At 53.6% G+C, this 13,572-nt stretch overlaps 1 protein-coding gene across 5 annotated transcripts in view; it reads left to right on the top strand.

The window, feature by feature from the left end:
• CAMK2A (calcium/calmodulin dependent protein kinase II alpha) overlaps window positions 1–13,572 on the top strand; it is a gene marked incomplete at its 3' end in the record, with an annotated part of 60,866 nt that overhangs the window by 39,011 nt on the left and 8,283 nt on the right. For 2 of the 5 annotated variants that reach the window (XM_084884501.1, XM_084884502.1), the window contains exons 13-15: window positions 240–280; window positions 6,024–6,072; window positions 13,482–13,557. In XM_084884501.1, the coding sequence (XP_084740627.1) occupies window positions 240–280; window positions 6,024–6,072; window positions 13,482–13,557 (166 nt within the window). Of the gene's footprint in view, window positions 1–239; window positions 281–5,023; window positions 5,057–6,023; window positions 6,073–13,481; window positions 13,558–13,572 lie in introns of all 5 variants that reach the window. The other 3 variants (XM_084884500.1, XM_084884503.1, XM_084884504.1) reach the window with 3 other exon arrangements.

The raw sequence follows: 13,572 nt of genomic DNA on the forward strand, positions 1-13,572 counted from the left end.
ACCCATGGGGCTGGGGGGTCACACTTGCCATCGCTGAGAACTGTGGGAGCCCGGGCCCACCTGGTGGGCCACTGGCAGTCCCAGGCTCTGGAGGAGGGAGGAGAAGCGGGAAGAGGTCTCCCCAGATCGCTGAGCCGGCTCCCTGCCCTCCGGCTGCCCGTGGATGCTGCTCTTCCTCGCACTCTGGGCCCTGGTGCCCTGCCTGGTGTTGGTAACCCTCTACGTTCTCTCCTCCATAGGAGGGAAGAGTGGAGGGAACAAGAAGAATGATGGTGTAAAGGTAAGCCCCCTGGGAGCCACCAGGGCCTGCCCTTGCAGTGTTTCCTTCAAGAAGGCCTGGCTTTCTGGCCTGGCGAGGACCCAGGCCCTGCTGGTGGCGTTCTGGGCAGATGTGGTCTCTCCGGCAGCCGGGCCATCTCAGACCCAGAGACCTGGGCTTCGGTGCCTACCTCTCACCAGGATCAGAGGAGGAAGCCGGGGAGGGAGCGGGAGAGGGGGAGGGTTGAAAGCTGGTGGGAGACGCAGATAGCCTGGGGTGGGAGTGGGCACAAGGAACTGGGCTGTCAGAAGGAGGTTTCTGGGGTTCTCTGGGGCTGGAGGACTGGTGAGCAGGGGGTACAAGGAAGGGATAGAGATGACCATAAGAAAACTTCCCTTTTTCCGAGTATGGGCTGGCAGGAATGGATCCCTGACCCAATACACCCCAGCCCAAAAGGATGGACAGCAATTCCTCTCCACTTTGGGGTCCAGAGGTGCTCTCTTCCCCTGAAGACCTGCTGGTTGAATGCTAAGCATCCCCTAGGCCTGCCCTGTATCCTCCCTCCCAGTCCTGAAGCCCGAGCTACTTCCACACACACACCCCTGACCCCGCTCCCCTCCTCTCTCTTCTCCCTCTGCTCTCTAGGGCCTGGTCCCACTCTCTGCAACCCCCTTCTGCCTGCCACTGGCTTGCCTTGTGGGTTCTCCTTTCTTGAGACCCTGCCTTTCTCTGGGCTCAGAGCCCTGCCTGGCCAGGGCCCCAGGGCTGGGCTGTGCCAAGGACACTGGAAGGTGTGGGACGTTGTCCAAACACAGCCACCAGGTGGGCTGGTGGCTCCGTGGCTTCATTTGTAGCGGCATTTACAGTCTCGGGTCGCGGGCTTTGGTTTGTCACGGTTACATGGGAGGGATCTGGGCTGGCTCTCGGCGGCCAGGGTTCGGGCCTGCCCTCTGCTCTTAGCCCTCTGCAGGCTTGAGTTTTCCCGTAGGTACAATGGGCAGGTGGAAGGGTGTGGACTCCATGATTTCTAGGATTTCAGCTCTAAAAACACACCAACAAACAAACCTGACAAAATCCTGTCTAATCACTCTCCCTCTCGTCTTGGGTACTGGAGGAATAGCTAAGTGTTTGGTTAGCCGCTGAAGTCTGTGGTTTTCAAACTGAAGTCCTTGGAGCCCAAAGGTCCCGGAGAAGCACCTCCAGCAGCAGATGGGGGGTGGGGATGGGGGTGAGATTAGAAGCGGCAAGCAGAGAAGGTTCTGGGCTTCCCATGCCCACTTCAGCCAGAACGGCTCCATGTCACAGCCAGCACCGTGGTAAAGAGAGCCTGGGCGGGCTTAGCAGCCTCGGACCTTGGCTGGTTATTTGAATCCCCGGAGCCCGTGTTTCCTCGTTCAAGCAAAGAGGGTGAAGGGGTGTCCACCTCGCAGGGCGGCTTGTGAGGATGAGCCAAAATCACGTGTGTCGAGGGCTTAGCACGGTGCAGGGTGTGAGACACATGTTCATGAAGTGCCAGCCGGTGTGTTTATCTTTTTATATCTGTTTTTTTGCATTGGACTTCTGGCTTAAGATTTGTCTTGAAAACAAAGTTTGCTCAAGAGAGTATTTGGTAATCCACAGAGCTAAAGCTGACACAGTATCTACAGTTGACATGCACACATCCCGAGTCCTGCAGTGGGGCTCAGGATTGAGTTTTGGCTCGCCTGCTGTTTGGCTCGCCATTTGAAAGGGTAATGGGGGGATGTACGATGTGGGGTGGCCGGTTTGGAACCCCTGGAACTCTCTTTGGCCCTGATTGGTAGACGCTGGGGCACGGGGTTCCCCGGGGAAAATTTTTTTGGGGGAAATGTGGGGCAGAGGCCACAGGGGCTGGTGTGCTGTGGCCCAGGTCAGTGGAGGAGGCGGCGGCAGAGGGAGGGCTGTCCCGGTCTGCTTGGCTTATGGTGTTGGCCCTGGCAAAGCCTAACCCGGAGCCGCTGCTGTGAGGTCAAGGCCTCCTCAGGCAGGGTCTTGGGACAAAGCTCTGGTCTGGCTCTTCTCCAGCAAGGCCAGGAGGCGGAGCCTGTCTGAGGGCAAGGCCATGGCATAGCGGGGCTCTCGCTCACTAGTCACAGCGGATGCACTGAGGAAAGTGCCCCTCCTTCCGGCAGCTACGACAGAGACTTCTCAGGGCGGCCTGGGTGGGTGAACAGAAGCTCAAGGGCTATTCCTGGCCCGGCCGTCTTCTGTAGTGCAGCCTCCTTCCCCTCCAGGGGGTGGGCCGAGGGGGAAGTCAGGCTGGAAGATCAATCACCCAGGGCCTCGCCCAGGACTCAGGGCCTCGCCCAGGACTCAGGGCCCCCTGCCACATGTCACTCTGGGGTCCGTCATGTTTTCACTGTGAGTGAAACTGGCTCTCGTCAAGAAGCGAAGGGTTTGAATCTGGGCCCCGCCGTCCCTCCCTTGGGGACCAGGGTCATCGCTTCTGTCATCTGTGCAAAGGAGGAATGGCAGTGGCTGGCGAGCCTGGTGGAGTCATCCTGTGCGTCTTCAACTGACACATGTTCAGCCAAAGTGAGGAAACACAGATTCTTCCTACAGCTCTGTTCTGGACACAAACCACCCATCCATCCGGGCTTCGCTGAGGAGGCAGGCACTGGTCCGGCCCGGGAGGACCGCTGGCCAGTTGGAGTTAGAGATACGGGGCAGCACTGTACTGTAAGGGCTTTCAGTGGCTCTTGAGGCTAATTTTGAACATACTTGTCCTTCCCATCATCCTTGCTAACCTTAGAACCATGCTTTTTTCCAGGTGGTTCTAAGAGATGTGACTCTACTTTTGATGAAAGTCTCTTGTAAATTAAATGCTGGCATGCTGGTCAGTGTGGGACTATTGTTAGTATCGTCATTTGTGACTCAGGGAAATTGAGTCTTCCCATTATCAAGAAGCGATTACCCCCCCCCCCCAATCACCCCAAGGCCTCCACTGCTATGAGGAGGGGCCGCCTGCTCCCACCCTCAATCCCACTCACTGCCCCTGTTGGTGTCCCATCCGTGCCGTTGTGACTTCTCTCTCCCATGTCCCATCCTGTCACTGTACGTCCGAATCTGATGCGGTCTCTGCTCTGTGTTCCCTCCTCGTGTCCCGCCTGGAACCTCCTGGCCCCCCGGGACAGTCCTCAGGTTTCTGCTGTCAGCCAAGCTGAGAGGGCCTGTCCCCTCCCCAAAACACTGTGCCTGGCTTGGCTCCATCCGGGAGTGAGGCTGACTCTAGGAGGAGAGGAGGGGAAGAGAGGGAAAAGGATGGCAGAGAAAAGGAAAGGAGAAGAGAGGAGAGGAGAGGAGAGGAGAGGAGAGGAGAGGAGAGGAAGGGAGGGGAAAGGAGAGGAGATGAGAGAAGAGGAGAGGAAGGGAGGAGAAAGGAGAGGAGAGGAGAGGAGAGGAAGGGAGGAGAAAGGAGAGGAGAGGAGAGGAGAGGAGAAGAAAGGAGAGGAAGAGCTGTCTGAAGGCTGCTGGCTTTGGAAGTCACACTGTCCAGCCCAGCTGGAGCAGGTGCAGGGGCTGTGTCTGGCGAGCCACCCCTGCTGTGTCTGCAGAGGCCCTGGAGAGAGAGCACAGGATCTCAGCCCAGAATTAGATCTGAAGACCCTCAGAATATTGTGCTTCTCCCTGGTGGACCCACCCTAAGGGCATCTCCAATCTCTCCTCTGCTCCTCCCCCTCCCCCCACCCCCTGCAGTGCAGCAAGGAGAGCAGCCTCAGGTGTGGATGGTTTGGGAAGGATAAACCTTTGAAGAGCAGCCAGGCTGTGGGTGCCTGAGGCCCGGACAGAGGAGAGAGCAGCACTCAGGGGTTCTGGCCTCTGCTCTGCAGGCAGCAGCTGAGAGACCTCGGGCAGATCACTGCCCGTCTTTGGGCCCCAGCTTCTTCTCTGTGCAATTCAAGTGTCAGTCTTGAGCTGCAACCCTCTGCATGAGTCTTTAAGACTCTTGGCTTAGAGCTGAGAGAAGAAGATAATCTACCTTTGTCCGTTCTCTTTCCTTCCCTTGCTTCCGCAGCCAGTAATACAGGGAAAGCTACAAACTCCCTCCAAAGCTAGCGTGGGCTGAATGGCAGGGCCCGATGGCTCAAATGTCTGGCTGTGCCTTGGGTTCTCTCTCAACATAAAGGAGCTGGCTAGGCCAGGCACTGGGAAGCTGTGAACACAAGAGGAAGTCCAAAGGCCATTTAGAGGACTGGTTCCCGCACTCGGCCCTGCTCTGGGATCTCCTGAAGATACTGTTTTAAACGGAAATCCCAAGGCCCCACCCTAGACTGAGTTCCCATACTCCTCGAAGGGGCCTGGTTATATGAGTCTAGGACACTTGGGGTCCTTTCAGCAGGGATGCATGGGAGTCTAGGAGAGACTGGGCCTCACCCCCCGACCCGAGCACCCCTTTGTCCTTCAAGAGCTTTGGATTCTGGAGGCCTTAGGCAACTGGCATTCGAGACCCAGGGTTGACTTCCCCCAGCGGAGCTTGGCGTAGAGGGAGCCCTGGTCCAGGGGAGGGTTGGCCTGGAGCTTGGTGATTAGACTGTGAGACCCAGCAGCTGTGCATGAGGCCCCAGAACTTTAGGCCGAGAGAGGACTGGTCCCACCAGGTGAGCTGCTGCTGGTGGCCCTGACTCCTTGCCCCCATGCCCTGAGGCCCATCCTCCTTCCGAACCTCCCCTGTCGTCCATTCCTCTGCTCTCTGCCGTTTTCACGCTGTGTCTTTTCCTGTCCCATCTCTTCTCCTTGTTTTTCCAGAAAAGAAAGTCCAGTTCCAGCGTTCAGTTAATGGTGAGTGTCTGCCGTCTCCCAAACGCCGGTAAATGCTGGGCCTCGACCCCTCGCTCCTGCCTCCCTCCTGCAGGCTGCACAGGGAACCCGGGGCGGGGAGAGGGTGCTCAGGGCGTGCTCGGTACGTGTGCCTCGTGTGACAATATGTGTGTTGCGTGTGCGTGTTGTTGGCGTGTTTCTGTTGACACCTCCAACTCCATGGCCCAGACCAGCAGCCCGACAGTAGACCTGAGAACTCTGTTGGGTAGGAAGCTTGATTTGAACCCCATCCCACATCCAGCCCTTGGCTTCTCGCTTCTCCCCGCCCTCTGCTCTGGAACTCATCTCAGGGCTTGGTTTGTGCCAGTTGTGACGCAGGGTGGAGGGGCTTGGTTTGGCCAATGCAGTGGGCGCCGGAGAGGCCCTTCTTGAGCAAGGCTATACAGGGCCTGCCGGTGGCAGAGGAGCCACCAGCCCTGCCTCCAGTGGTGACACAGTGGCCCATGTCCCTGTTCTTCTGGTTCCAAATGCTGTCTCCCTCAGGCGTGTGGTTTCTCTCTCCCTGAAAAGCCCAGCTCTCTCACACTGGGCCTCCCTCTCCCTCTCTTTCTCTCTTCCTCTCCTGCCAATGTGTGTATTCCTTCCCCATTCTGTGGCCACCATGTGCCTCTCTGCCCCTCTATACTCCCTCTATGACCCCTCAAGCAAAACGGCCCAGGGACCCCTCCCAGCCCGTCCAGAAAGGCCAGGGTTCTCCTTGCATCCATCCCTCCATCCACGCCCCCACCACCAGCCACCTGCTTAGCTGGGCCCTTCCCCTCTATAGGTTCAGAAGTCTGACAGGTTTTCAGTGGAGCTTCCGGATGGCAGAGCCAATGAGGCTTACAGAAACCGGGCCGCAGCATCAGGCAGCCGGGGCAGCCCCCACTGGCCACGCCCCCTCCTGCTGGCCAGGCAGGCCTCAATGCCTCCCTGTTCTCTCTGGCAGGAATCTTCAGAGAGCACCAACACCACCATTGAGGACGAAGACACCAAAGGTAGGGGGGGCCTTGCCTCTGACGCCTGGGCCCCAAAGCCTCCTCAGGCCCCCTACACTGACAGCCCCTGGTTTGATGGTTTGAAAGGGCCCCAATGCCAACCCCGTGTCCTGCTGCTCTGCACAGAACCTCACTCTGGTTCCTTCCAGACTGAGCACACTGTGCCTGGCGTGGGATACTCAGGCCACTCGTGGTACACAGCTGGGCCTTTATTGTAGAGGTTATGCGTGAGCTTTCATATGTGTCAGGAAAGATTAACGTAACACATTCCTGTCATAAATGCATCGCAGCGGTATGCATTTTCCTTTTGAAATAAGCATGTTTGAATTTTTTTAAGTGTGCTGATTTTGAAAACATGAAGTAATAACTGTGAGGAAAAGGAAAGCAAAATGCAGGATGTTCAATTGTATGGGAATCATGGGAAGCTCTGCCTAGGAGCAACCTGGGATGCAGGAGTGACTAGCAGTCCTCAACCTCAGAGGGAGCAAGCCGCATGTCATTGCAATCGGATAGTAAGAGGAGGTAATGAGGACCGTGATAGAAATAATGGCCGTCCTGTGGGCTAACCTGGAAGTGCTTTATGTTGACCTGAACTTCATCACAACCCTCTGGGGAGGCTGTCATTAACCCCAAGTATCCCACAGCCCCGGAAACAGAGGAGTCGAGTCAACTGTCCCCAGGCCCTATAGCTCGCAAAGGTGGAGTCAGGGTTTGAATCCAGGCAGCGTGGCTCCAGGGCCTGGCTCATAACCACCACGCTGGGCACCTTGGTGTGTGAAAAGCATGCATCTTCTGGCCAGGGGACACCAAATTGTTGGATGCGTTGGTGACATTCTGTGCTCTGTCTGCACCCAGCCCTCCTCGTTCCCCTGGGACAGGGACACCAGAGAGCTCGGGGTTCCCACACCTGGGCACGTGTCAGAGACGCCTGGAAGCCTCTGAAATCTAGGAAGACACCGTTGACCTGAAGAGATCACAGCTGGGCCAGTTTAGATATTTTTCAGTGGTTTAGATAATTTTCCTCTAATAGAACATAATGATGGAGGAAAGACCATTTTATTATGCAATAAGTATTTTTGCACAATTGCAATCCAGGTTTTAAGACAGCTTTGATACAGTAAATGCCATGACTACCTCTTGCCTCTGCCAGGGTACCTTGGAAGATCAGCCCCACCTGTGTATTGCCCTCTCTGATCAGTCCCCCTTGTGGGGGCACAGGTCGGGGGACTCATTAATGCCATAGTCTGGCACTAGAGAAAATCCGTTTTCCACCAGAGCACTAGTGCCAACCTTTAAAAATACATGGCCTTGAAGAAGAATCCCTTGTTAGGGTCAAATCAGCATTCTAAGTCCCTCAAGTATAATTCTTCACCCACCCCTGGCCCTGCCTCTGTGGATTCCGATTCTATGGTTTTGCGTTGGCCTGAGACATGGTGTTTCTGTGACCGGCCCCATATTTGAGGCTCACTATCCTGATGGTAAGATTGGGATTTTGGGGAGACTTGCTGTGGCCTCATGATTCTGGTCTCACAGCAGTTAGGGACCATGGAGGCAAGCTAGCTCTGTGCTTCTTCACTGGGGTCCATTTGCTGGTTGACCTTGGACAACTTACTCAACCTCTCTGAGCCTCAGTTTCCTTAACAATAAAGAGTTGATGATAGTAGTTCTAACCTCAGAGGATGGCTGTACAGATGAGATGAGAGGCTGCATATAAGTGCTTACACAGTGTTTGGCACATGGAAATGGTTTCATAAATCTTACATTTTTTTTTTGAGGCTAGAGCTTGTGGTTGACAGGAAGCCACATGCCATTTTTGGAACATCCATTTTACTGAAAGATTATTTTAAGACAAATATTTATATATTAAACAGACAGAGAAATATTTGGAAGAGAATGCAAAACTTGTGTGCGCTATAAATGTAAAATATGAGCTGCCACAGACATTTTCCACCTGGGGGAATAGCTCTGGGTTGCATCTCCGAGCCCCATATTTATAGTCATCATTCTCTGCATTAGAACACCATGGGGACATTTGTGAAGCCTTGAATATTATTTAACTCATCTAGTCCCCCCTTTGTTTCCCCTTCTTTTTAAAAAAATGTTATTGATTTTAAAGAGGGAAGAAGGGGGAGAGAAAGAAACATCAATGTGAGAGAGAGAGGTGTTGATTGGTTGCCTCCCTGACAGAGGATTGAGCCTGCAACTTAGGTATGTGCCCTGACCAGGAATCGAACCTGTGACCTTCCAGTGCACAACCAACTGAGCAACACCAGCCAGGACAAGGCCCCTTTACAGGAGGAAGTGTGAGCTCAAGGAGGAGGAAGGGCACATTGGGTTATCAATGGCAGAACTGGGAGCCACTCCCTGCCTCCTTCCCCCACATGTCTGATGGGAGAGACGCCGGCTCAGCCAGGAGCTTCTCCCGTGCTTGGCAGAAAAGAGGAGCCCTGTGCCTCCCACAGCTTCCCCAGGCCTCAGAGAAACTTTCCAGAGAACCATTTTCCGGTGTTGATCTGTTAAGTCTTCTTCCTAAGTGAGAATAGCAGCTGGTGGGGTGGATTCTGACCTACCATTAAAATTAATTAGAAATGTCATCCTCCAGGGAACATTTTCCCACGAGCAAAGGAAGGGACATTAATATTTCAGAGCACCTCGGGCCTCATGCGCAGGCCTCTCCCCCTCCAAATCTCACTGGGCTCTACCAGGCCTTCTCGCCACCCCCCTACCTCCTCCCGGTCAGCTCCATGAAATATTCATTTCCTCTACGGCTCCAAGAGCTGCCTCAGAATCTCAGCAGAGACATTCTGGGAAATATCAGCCAGGAATGCCGATCCCATCTCAGCCTTGGCATGCTGTGTGACCTTGAGAGAGTGCCTTAACCTCTCTGGTCCTCAGCTTTTCCATCTGTTGGGGAGCACTCCTGGGCTGTTTGAGTGAATGCCTGGCATGTGGAAGTGCACAGCTTGCTCCTGAGCAGCTGCTGAGTGAACCCCTCACACAGCAATGGGATTGCTGAGGGCACAAGAGGGGCCCAGAACCAGAGTGAATTTATCCAGATTTAAGGAACACTAGACTCCCAGATTTTTTAATTTATTTTTTAATTTTTATTTTTTTGTCCCAGAGAATGAAGCTAGGGAGATTCCTTCCCATTAGGCATTGACTGTTGGCATAATTGGTGTCCTGAGTGGCTGGAGGCAAAACCAAGTTAGGTACTATCTCAGGCTACATTAATAGAGGTAGAGCGTCCGAAGTGGGGAGGGGATAGAGAATGCTACTCCGGACCTGATATTGTGTAGAATCCAAGCCACACCCGGGATATATGCTTACACTCAGTGAGGCCTCTGAAGAGTAGATGGCCCACTTGAGTCAGATCCTCAAACCACATCCTGGAGGCCTTCAGCCCTGAGGAGAGAAGACTGGCAGGGCAAAGGCATACATCCAGGGAGCAGACAACTCAGTGCAGGACCCCGGAAGGCAGAAGGGAACCAGAACCATAGCGAGGGGCTTCAGGGCGACAGATTTCAACTTGGAAGAAGAAGGAAGCATCAATGGTGAGAGCTGTCCCATAATGCAGCGGGCTGCCCAGTGGGCTGCAAGCCCCCAAATGAAACGCAGACGAAAGCCTCACACATGAGGCCGCTGGGAGGCAGCCTGAGGTCAGAGGCCATCCTCAGGAGGAACTTCCAATTCGGAGACTTGCACATGGTAGTAAGTTGCGGCTCAATAGTTGAGCATCGACTCATGAACCGGGAGGTCACAGTTCGATTCCCAGTCAGGGCACATTCCTGGGTTGTGGGCTCGATCTCCAGTGCGGGGGCGTGGAAGAGGCAGACAATCAATGATTCTCTCTCATCATTGATGTTCCAATCTCTCTCCTCCCTTCCTCTCTGAAATCAATAAAAATATATTTATTTTTTTAAAAAAGATATTAACCACAGCTCTCATGTAGGGAGTGCCAGGTTCTGCTCTAAATGCTTTACATATTGCATCATTATTGACATAAAAGGAGTTGATATAAAGGGCTGGGAACAGTAGTTGGTTCCTAGTGAGGACCACATATGTATCAGCTATTTCTTTTGCTATATTCTTAACTCACATAATCCTTAGAACAACCCTATGAGGTAAGTGCTATTGGTAGCTCCATTGCACAGATGGGGAAACAGAGGCACGGGGAAGTCCCTTGCCCAAGGACCCAGGGCCAGGATCCAAACACAGGGAGTCTGGCTATCGACATCATGCCTTTGACCACTTTGCTAGCCTCTCTGAGATGGCATGAGAGGCAGTGCACAGGGGGCAGGGCATTACGCACAGGCTCATGGGATGTCAAGCTGGAAGCATTCTTAAAATCCAGATGGAGGAGGCCAGGGCGGTGGCACTGGCCCCATGCCTGCCGTGAGCACATGGACCTGCTCTGGGTCACCACCTTGGTTCCGCGTGGGAGAGGCTGGGGTGACGTGTCTCCTGGCAGCGGTGGCTTTTTTCCATCCTCAGTCTCCAGCATCTATGCAGGAGGGCAGAGTTGACCAGGAGGTCAGGCTCTTGGGCTCCCTGGGACAGGCCACTAGGCGACTGGGGCAATTCCAGGAAACAGGGCAACACAGCAGCCCTGGTTTGGTGCCATCCACTCACTCATTCCTTCTTGCTGTCACTGTCCCAACCCCAGGCAAGGCCCCCGAGTGACCTGGCAGAGCTCACGGCCTCAGATGGACTCATCCCCAGCCCTGGTGATTATTCAAAAATAATTTGTGGTTCATGGTGGTAACAGACATTGAAGATGAGCACCCACCATGTGTCTAGAGCTGTGCTGGGCAGGGGCCCCTGCCCTGAGGGGCATGTGTGGTGGGGAGAGTGTGATGGGCTTTGGAGCTGCAAACGCCAGGCAGTTGGTCCACGGTGCAGACAATTTAACATCTCTCACCTCCAGATTGCTCACCTGTGATGTGGAGGTGATAGCCACGTGAAGTGGTGCTGTGAGCTTTCAAGATCCCGCAGGTTGAGCACACAGCACAAGGCCTGATGTGCTCATTAATTTAATAACGAGTTCCCCTGGGGGCAGGCCTGTTCTAGGCGCCTGGGAATCTAGCAGCCAAGGGCAGCCACAGCCCAGCCTCCGTGGAACTTGTATTCGAGTTGGGGAGTAGACGGCATACAGGCTTCGAGTGTCAGGGAGCATGGTGAGGTGCTGGGGCCTCCTGGAAAGGTCCTGGGCTGGGAGCCGGACTCTGCATCCTGTCTGCTCCGTGTCCCTGGGCAAGTCACAACCTCTCCTGGGCCTCGGTTTCCCCAGAAGTGTGACAGGAAGGCTGAGCCCCAGTCTCCAGGGGTTCTTCCAGCCTGGCTGTTCTGTGACTCTGTGTCCTCTGGGTCTGAGGTGAGCTCCTGGTGGGAGATGGGGTGGGGTGACTTGGGCAGTGATGAGGAAAAGGGCAGGGACAGCCTCAGCCAGCTTGGTCTCTCTCTCTCCTCTCTCTCTCTCTCTCTCTCTCTCTCTCTCTCTCTCTCTCTCTCTCTCTCTCTCTCTCTCTCTCTCTCTCCCACAATCCAAACTGAGAAATGGCTGCATGTCCATCTACCTCACCTGCAGCTGCTCCATAGGCCAGTGAACAGACCGGATTTGGAGCTGAGCTTGAACCTGGGGGAGGAGGGGAGGAGAGGAGGGAGAAGGAGGCATACCTCTGGGAAACCGTGTGAAGCTTCTGGTAGAACTGTCCTTCTGGGACCAAGAGTCCTGGCCTCAAAGTCCTGCATTACTGAGGCTTCGTGTCCTCAGGTGTCGGCTGGGGGAAACGGCCCCCGCCCGGCTCCCAGGTGTCTGTGAGGCACAGATGTGGCACCATGTGGGAGGATGCAGGAAACAATACCTACACCGTGTACCGACTGTGTGCCCGGCTTTGGTCTGAGTGCTTCGTGCTCATCACCTCATCCCAGCTTCATGCCAAGGAGGGGAGCACTGCCATCTCATAGGACAGACCAGGGACCTGCCTTGTGGTCCACAGTCTTACATCTTGTAAGGGCCTTGGTTGGAATTTATTTATTTATATTTTTTTAAAGAGTACAGCTAAAATGAAAGATCCTTCTGCATATAATTGCTCCCAAGGTTTTTTGTTTGTTTGTTTGGTTTTTTTTCTTTATCAATTTTTGGAGAGAGAGGAAGGGAGAAGGAGAGAGAGCAAAACATCGATTGGTGGCCTCCCTCACACACCTGACTGGGGATCGAGCCCACAACCCGTGCATGTGCCCTGACAGGGAATTGAACGGGCACAGGACAATGCCCAATCAACTGACCCACACTGGCCAGGGCCTCGGTTGGAAGTTAGATGAAGCCTGTCTGGTACTGAAGCCTGGGTTCTTTCCACGAGACTTTTGGCACTGAATGAATGAGAGGTGATGTTGTCCCCATTTTACAGATGGGAAGACTGGAGCTCAGAAATCACACATATAAGAAAAGTGACGTCTAACCCTCTGCCAGAAAGACAGCAGCTGTTTGTATTGTTTCGGTGGTGGCAGGGGAGGCCAGGTCTCAGCAACTGGGAATCATTATGCCTAGAAAGTTCTGGAAAGCTCAGAGCCTGATTCCTACAGGCACCCACACGGAGCATAAAGCTCCCCATACCTAAGGGCTGAATAAGCCCTGAGGCCTTTGTTAGCAGCTCCAGTTTGGGCATGGCTGCTAGGGACATCCCTGACAGTTGACTGTTTTGATAGGAAATTGTACAGTGGTGCCTCGCATAACGAACGCCTCGCACAGCGAACTTTGGACAGGTTTTTCATGAAACCATCGGCCAAAAAGCAGAAAATGGATGAAGATGTGCAAGATTCGGTAGACTCTACTTAGTCTGTCTTAAAATTAAAAAAATGTGTTTTTTTTTTTTTTTTAATTATGTTTTTAGATGTATCTAAATAAAAATATGTCATCTTAGCATATTTTTTTTATGTCATCTTAGCATATTTTATGCTACAGAACGAATTATTTTTTTTAACATGTATTGTTATGGGAAAATGCGTTTCACATAACGAACTTTTCGCATAACAAGCTTGCTCCTGGAACGAATTAAGTTCGTTGTGTGAGGCACCACTGTATTTGAAGTCAAAACAGGCCTAGGGTGGGAATGCCCTCCACGGCTGCTTTTAGGAGGCAAGGGCTGCCAGCTAAGACACTGGCTCTGTCCCTTGTAGCTGAGGGAACTTTCATACCGTTCTCACCTTTCTGGGCCTCAGTTTCTCCTTCTGTGAAATGGGAGTAATGATACCTTCCTGTCATGGCTACTGTGAGGATAACTGAGACGATGCACACGAGGCCCGCAGGCCCCAGGACAGGGTCGGCCCATGACAAGGACTCAGGAAATGGCAGTTGGTGCTTCATTGCTGTCACGATTGCTACTATTTCTGTGTCCCCTCCTGCCTTTCAGTGCGGAAACAGGAAATTATAAAAGTGACAGAGCAGCTGATTGAAGCCATAAGCAATGGAGATTTTGAGTCCTACACGTGAGTCGGCTGAGC

This window comes from Pipistrellus hanaki (genome assembly GCF_964339955.1).
Source record: "Pipistrellus hanaki genome assembly, chromosome: 5".
Taxonomy (NCBI): domain Eukaryota; kingdom Metazoa; phylum Chordata; class Mammalia; order Chiroptera; family Vespertilionidae; genus Pipistrellus; species Pipistrellus hanaki.